This window comes from Palaemon carinicauda, unplaced genomic scaffold (assembly GCF_036898095.1).
Source record: "Palaemon carinicauda isolate YSFRI2023 unplaced genomic scaffold, ASM3689809v2 scaffold2034, whole genome shotgun sequence".
Lineage (NCBI taxonomy): Eukaryota > Metazoa > Arthropoda > Malacostraca > Decapoda > Palaemonidae > Palaemon > Palaemon carinicauda.
Window position 1 is genome coordinate 2,916 of NW_027169629.1, and position 7,950 is coordinate 10,865.

The 7,950-nt window shown below is 38.9% G+C and overlaps 1 protein-coding gene across 1 annotated transcript; it reads left to right on the top strand.

Moving 5' to 3' along the window:
- Positions 1–1,978: 1,978 nt before the first annotated feature.
- LOC137635967 (uncharacterized) lies at positions 1,979–6,693 on the top strand (the record flags this gene model as incomplete). The annotated part of the gene is made up of 5 exons (XM_068368427.1): positions 1,979–3,053; positions 3,216–3,587; positions 4,056–4,832; positions 5,127–5,740; positions 5,993–6,693. Coding segments are annotated over exons 1-5 (3,539 nt in total), but the record flags the coding sequence as incomplete, so codon positions are not given.
- Positions 6,694–7,950: the final 1,257 nt, after the last annotated feature.

Consider the following 7,950-nt stretch of genomic DNA (forward strand, 5'->3'; position numbering starts at 1 on the left):
GAAGTTATTAAAAGAGGGAAGTAGGGAATTATTAAAGGAAAGAGGGAATTCCGTTTGGGGAATAAGGAGGGAATTATTAAAAGAGGGAAAGAGGGAAATTATTAAAGGAAAACGAAGAAGGGAATTATCAAAAGCAAAAGTACTAATTCTGTTGGGGAAGAAGGAAATTCGAGGATGGGGAAAAGATGGAATCTAGGGGAAGTTGAAGGAAGGAATTAAGTAAAGAGGAATAAAGAGGGGTCACAATACTGGCCCCTTCCCCCTTCCCCAACAACACCTCTCAATTTCCCCACAATTCCCAGAGACCGAGCGGAGGAGTTAAGGTAGTGTAAACAAACTCCCAGTTCCAATAACCACTTTCTTATATACTTCTATAACTATCATCATCATCATCTCCTCCAACGCCTATTGACGCAAAGGCCTTGGTCGATTTCGCCAGTCGTCTTTATCTTGAGCTTTTGATTCAATGCTTCTTCATTCATCATTTACTACTTCGCGCTTCATAGTCCTCAGCCATGTAGGTCTGCGTCTTCCAACTTTTCTATCATCTAATATTATTAAAAAATTAAATCATGTATATACATAATATGGTGTTGTATTCGATGCTATGTACACTTATAAAGATTAAATAATTTAACGTGAACATTAATTACTCCCACCAACGAAGTTGGAAGGAGGTTATGTTTTCGCTCCTGTTTGTGTGTGTTGTGAACAACTTCCTGACCACAATTCAATTGTAGAGTAATGAAACTTGCAGGGATTAATTCTTATGTAAAAAGCTAGAAATGATAAAATTTTGGAAGTTCAAAGTCAAAGGTCAAGGTCACCGACAAGCTAAATGCCCAATTCACATAATCAGCCTTAAATTTGGACATCATTGTAACAGATACTTCAAACTTGGTCCATATTTGAGTGTATGAAAATCCACGTCAATTAGTACATGTTAAGTTCAAATGCCAAGTTAAGTTCAAATGCCAAGGTCAGAGTCGAGAAAAAGGTTGCGAAATAAGCTGCTGCGGAGGTATGCGCTCTACTGAGTGCCTCTCTAGCTAAATTATGTATTTAAAAATTAACAAATAGGGTTGTATTTGATGTTAGGTACACCTTATTACGATCAAATATAATTAAAAAGGACTGTTAATGCAGAAACACAAACCCATCTGGTTGGAAAAACAATGTCGTTAATTTTGTAAGTGGTAGTTAAAAAGTTGAGAGGTGTAAACAAATTACGATTTCATCTTACTTCCTAAAATTATGAAGTCTCTTTGACAGTTCAAGCAAGGTTTTCAAGGAGAACAGTTGTATATATTTCGTAAGGATTTATTTTGGGCACACAGATGTAAGTTTTTTGACGAACTTATATGTATATATTTGTTTTGTATGTCTTATTCATTTAAGCGTTAAAAGGCGTAAATTGGTTTATTTGTGACATTTAACATTTGATTGTCGATAAATATGATAAAATGTGATTTAAAGTGGCAACGAAATTGTCTTGTTTAGAAAATTATATTTAATTAGCTTTCCAAGATGTATTAAGGTACATCATGTCACCGTTATGACTTATTGAATATTATGGGCTATTAATAATGTACAGTATTTAAAGTTTGTAATAATTCCTTTCAGGAATGAACCTACTGCTACTGCTACTGTTACTACTGCTATTGTTACTACTGTTACTACTGTTACTACTGCTACTGCTACTGCTACTGTTACTACTGTTACTACTACTACTACTACTGTTAACGGAATAAAGGTCAAAGTTGAGTTTCTGAGTTTGTGTCGCCCATAACAACAGTTCATTCATCTTTAACATGAGTACGGATCAGAAGGACAACGTAGAAGACAATGGTGACGCCAAGGAGAAGTTACGCACCCTCAAGAACAAGCAGACTGCTGCTCTCTCTGCCCTCACAAAGAAACGGAATGAGGTCAGCAAGTGTATGGAGAAGCTGATAATCTCCATTTAGTAAAGACAGGCATGGAGGAGTTTGAGGAAGGGTTAAAGAAGTACAAAGACTGCCACAGTGATTACTTGTCTCAACTACTGTCACGAGCACCAGTCAGAATCAAAAGGTTTGAAGATAACGAATTGTCTGCCATAGGATTCAGATTACAGGTGCATAAATGGATAGCCACAACAGAAGCAAATTTGCAGGATTCTATGGACGGATCTTCACTGCGGAGCAGGTCACATAAATCCAGGAGGTCAGTTAAAAGCACGGCATCAAGTGTAAAATCTTCTCTCATACAGGAGAAGGCAAAGTTAGCTGGTTTGCTTGCACAAAGGGCACTGCTTGAGAAACAAACAGAAATAGCCCAACAACAGGCAGAATTAAAAGCCAAGGAAGATTTGTTAAAGTTGGATGGTGAAATTGAAGCAGCAAGGGCGAGGGAGAAGGTGTTCCAGGAAGAAGTTATTCCATCGACAGACAAAGTTTTAAACCCTGAAACACCAGCATTTGTTCCCAGTCAAAATGTGCATCAAAATAAACCCAATGTGACCATTCCTTTTCTACCCATGGCACCTGCCCCAGAGTCATTCTACCAAAGACAGCAACAGTTAGCAGCGGCTATGCTGCTGCCTCATGCTGAAGTGACCAAGTTTTGTGGTGATCTTCTAGAATATGCATCATTCATGTTGGCATTTAATGACCGCATCGTGCCACACACCACATCAGACTCCAACAGGCTGTATTTCTTAAATCAGCATCTAGAAGGAAAACCTAAGTCACTCATAGCTGGGTGCATGTTTATGAATGCATCTGAAGGATACATTGAAGCAAAAAGACTTCTGGACAAAGTGTATGGAGATCCATACAAGGTTTCCATGGCATACATAGACAAGCTAACCAAGTGGCCACAAGTGAGAGGTGATAACAGTGAATCTTTGCAGGAATATGCTTTATATCTTGTGAAATGTAATCATACCATGCAGTCATTATCAAACATGCAAGTTTTGAATGATTCGCCAAACCTTCAGAGGGTGATTTCAAAGCTGCCAGTGTATATTCAAAATAAGTGGTTGGATCATGTGATAAAGCTCAGGAAGCAAGGTGTTTGTGTGTGTTTCCCCACATTAGTGGAATTTGTGCAGAATGCAGCAGAGGCAGCAATGGATCCTGTATTCAGCAGGGAAGCTTTGGGTAAAGTGTGTGTTTTTTCAAAAGCAAAGGCAAATAATGGCTCAAGTCAGACCAAGCAAAAATCGTTTGCAGTTACAGTGCAACCATCAAATTCTGCCAACCAGTATACAAGGAAATGCCAACTCTGTAGTGGTCATCACGACCTTGAGGAGTGCCCTCAATTTCTGCACAGGAGTGTGGATGAAAGACGAGAATTTGTTAAAGTCAACCGTCTTTGCTTCAGTTGTTTGGGCAATAACCACACTTCAAAAAGGTGTCTCAATCGACGGCAGTGCAAGACATGTAATAAAAGGCATCCTACCACTCTGCACATTGAGAATTTTAGGATGCTTGACAGCAACAGTGCAATTGTGTCACAAGCTAGTGCACAGTCTGAAAGTACAGGTCAAGGTTGTCCTAAGGGTCAAGATGGTACTCAAGGTGAAGGTCGCACTCCAGGTCAAGGTAATACTCAGACTCTAAGTAATGTGAGGTCTTCTGCATGTACAATTTCTGATACAGTGTTGCAATCAATCTTGCCTGTGCAATTACGTGTAAAGGGTAGCGACAATGTAGTACAAACTTATGCCTTTTATGATACGGGCAGTACAGGTTGTTTCATTAAAGATAGTATCAAGGATCAATTAAACTGTAAAGGTATTGAAACAGCTATCAAGTTGCAAACAATGCATGGGACTGATACAGTTAAAACCTTTATTGTAAATGGTCTTGTTGTTGCTGATATACATGGTAATAATGATGTTGTATTACCAAAGGTATTCACACAAAAGGATATTCCTGTTAATCATGATCAAATTCCAAGGTATGAAGTGTTAAAGGATTGGCCTCATTTATCAAGTGTTATTAATAAGATTCCAGTGTATCAACCAGAGTTAGACATAGGAATTTTGATAGGTAGTAACTGTCCAACAGCTTTACAACCTTTGGAGGTTGTACCCACTTCAGGTTATGGCCCCTTTGCAGTAAGATATTTGCATGGATGGACAGTTAATGGGCCTGTACATGTTAAGGTTAGTTCAAATGGAGTTTCATGTCACAGGTTACTTGTATCTGATGTTCAACATGTTACTGATTGTATTACTGTTGAAAGTATTAGGAAGTACTTTGAGTTAGATTTTTCAGAAAGGGATCTTGGGTCAGTTCCTGATGAGCGTGGCTTATCTTTTGAGGACACAAGATTTGTGAAAAGGTGCCAGGATGACATTGAATTTAAAGATGGTCACTTTCAGCTACCCATGCCTTTTCGAGATCGCAATGTGAATCTTCCTAACAATAAGAAGCAGGCTGTTAGCAGAGCTAAGTGGCAAAGGAGGAAGATGAAGAATAGTGAAGATTACGGACAGCAGTACACAGCATTCATGGATAAGTTGTTTGAAAAAGGCTATGCTTACAAGATCCCGGATGATGAGGTCAATAAGATTCCTGTTTGGTATCTTCCTCATCATGCAGTTTTTCATCCCAAGAAAGGGAAGATTAGGGTTGTTTTTGACTGTAGTGCCAAGTTTGAAGGTGTGTCATTAAATGATGTTCTGCTACAGGGTCCAAACCTCACCAATTCATTGACGGGAGTACTCATTAGATTCCGGCAGGAGGTTTATGCATTCATTGGAGATATTGAAGCTATGTTCTTTCAAATAAAGATTCCACCTGAGAATCAGGACTATGTTAGATTCTTGTGGTGGCCTAATGGTGACATCAATCGACCTCTTGAAGAATTCCGAATGGCTGTTCACATTTTCGGAGCAATCTCATCACCGAGTATTGCAAATACTGCATTGAAGGCCACAGCAGACAAAGCAGATGAGAAGTATGATTCAACTGTTGGCAACACCATAAGGCACAATTTCTATGTTGACGACTGTTTGAAGTCATGTGCTGATGTTCCTACAGCAGTGAAGTTGGTGAAGGATTTGGTATCTGCAACTGGTGAAGGAGGATTTAGGTTAACTAAATTTGTCAGCAATTCAAGTGATGTCCTTAAAGCTTTGCCTGCTGAAGATTGTTCGGTTGAAAGTGACAAGTTTAATCTTGACATGGAGAGTTTAATGACAAGAGCCTTAGGAATGTTATGGAACCTTAAAGAAGACTCATTCAAGTTCTCAATTGAGCTCAAGGATAATCCATTCACCAGAAGAGGATTGTTATCAACTATCTCATCATTATATGATCCCCTTGGGTTGCTCTCTCCAATCATCTTACCGGCCAAGAAATTGTTACAAGAATTGTGTCAAGTTGAGAGTTTGGACTGGGATGAGAGGATTCCAGATGAGCCAGCTGAAAGGTGGCAACATTGGATACAAGGTCTTCATTTACTGGAGCAGCTTTCAATACCAAGATGCTTCAAGTCAAGTGGGTTTGGTAACGTGACAGGTTCAAGTCTTGTATTATTCAGCGATGCAAGTACAGTTGGTTATGGTGTTGCAGCATACCTTGTTCTTCACGATGGAAACCAAGTTCAGTCAAATCTTGTCATGGGAAAATCAAGAGTATCTCCCAAAAAGGTGGTGACTATACCTAGGTTAGAACTTACAGCTGCAACTGTGTCTGTCAAGGTTGCTCAACACATCCTGAAGGAGTTGGAGTTTACTGTTGGCAAGGTAGTGTACTACACAGATTCAACAACAGTCCTTCACTATATTCATAGCAACACTAAAAGGTTCCCTGTTTTTGTAGCCAACAGAGTCAGGGTTATAAGGGACTACTCCCAGCCTGAGCAATGGAGATATGTAAACTCCAGTGATAACCCTGCTGATGTGGCATCAAGAGGTATTAGTGTACATCAGTTTTTGCAGTATGACAAATGGTTTCATGGCCCATCATTTATTGCATCTGATTATTTGCCTTCACAGGAGTATGTGTGTACAGATTGTGTTGATGATAAGAGTGAACATGTGTCTGCGGTCACAATTTCTGAAGAACCTCATGGGTTTACAAGATTAATTGAATATTTCTCTTCATGGTCAAGGTTACAAAAGGCAGTTTCTGTATTTCAACAACTAAAGTCAATCCTTAGTGGTAAAAGGAAAGGTTGTGTAACCACTGATGCTGAAAGGGCAATAATAATGTATGTTCAACGGGAGGTGTTTGGTGATGAAGTGAAGGCTTTATCAAGGGAATTGTCAGTTGGCAAGAGTAGTCCAATATATAAGCTTGACCCCTTTCTTGATTCTGAGGATGGATTATTGAAGGTTGGAGGTAGATTAAGAAGGTCTGACATTCCACAGTCTGCCAAACATCCCATACTGTTACCAAAGAAGCATCATGTGACTACATTGTTGATACGACATGAGCATGAATTATTAGCTCATTCAGGTAGAAATCATGTTCTCTCAAATCTAAGGCAGAAGTATTGGATCATCAATGCTAATGCAACTGTCAGGAATGTGTTATTTCATTGTGTTACTTGCAGGAAGTTGAAAGAACCAGCTTTGAGTCAAAAGATGGCTGATCTTCCAGCAGACAGATTGGAACCTTCACCACCATTCAGTAATGTTGGTATTGACCTCTTTGGACCCTATTACATCAAGGAAGGAAGAAAGGAGTTAAAGAGGTATGGTGTGATATTTACCTGCTTGGTTAGTAGGTCAATTCATATTGAAACTGTAAACACTTTACAATCTGACTCTTTCATAAATGCTTTGCGAAGATTTGTTTCTCGAAGAGGTCATCCTAAGGTTATCAGATGTGATAATGGAACCAACTTCCATGGGGCTGAGAGAGAACTTATGGCAGCTCTTGATGAGATGGAGGAAAAGAAGATTGAGAAGTATTTGTCGCATCATCATATTGAATGGAAATTCAATCCACCTGCAGCAAGCCACATGGGTGGTTGTTGGGAGCGCCAAATCAGAACAGTTAGAAAAGTGTTGTCTGCACTGGTGAAGGAATTTGGTGAAAGGCTAAATGATGAAAGTTTACGGACTCTGCTTTGTGATGTTGAGAGCATCGTCAATTCAAGACCGTTAACCACTGTAAGTGACAGCGTAGATGACCTTGAGCCACTAACTCCAAACCATTTGTTGATTCCAAAATCTTATGTGATCCCTCCCCCTGGCTTGTTTCAAAAGGATGATGTTTACATGAGGAGAAGGTGGAGATGCGTTCAATATCTGACCAACCTGTTTTGGTCAAGATTTAGAAAAGAGTATTTGAGCACTTTACAGACTAGACAAAAGTGGAATGAAGCAAGAAGAAATCTAATTGTTGGCGATGTGGTCTTGGTAAAGAGTGACATTGAGCCAAGGAATCACTGGCCAATGGGGCGAGTGATAGAAGTATACCCTGATGACAAAGGAACAATTCGCAGTGCCAAGATTAAGACACTTTCTTCGGTTATTGTCCGTCCTATTCAGAAGCTAGTGTTATTAGTTGAAGGCTAGGATTTTCATGTTAAATGTAACGTGATATTTTGTTGTTCTTATGGCCTATCATTTGATATTATATATTATTTGAGTTTTGAAGATGTTTAATTTTGTTTAGGTGAATAAGTGAATCATGGAAGTGTTTTGAATTCAAAGAGTTTGTATCGTAACTTAAAGGTTATTTTATTGTGTCTGCATGTGTAGGTGTATATTTTGATAAACAGGTTTAATCTGTTTATGAGGCTGAGTATGTTAATGCAGAAACACAAACCCATCTGGTTGGAAAAACAATGTCGTTAATTTTGTAAGTGGTAGTTAAAAAGTTGAGAGGTGTAAACAAATTACGATTTCATCTTACTTCCTAAAATTATGAAGTCTCTTTGACAGTTCAAGCAAGGTTTTCAAGGAGAACAGTTGTATATATTTCGTAAGGATTTATTTTGGGC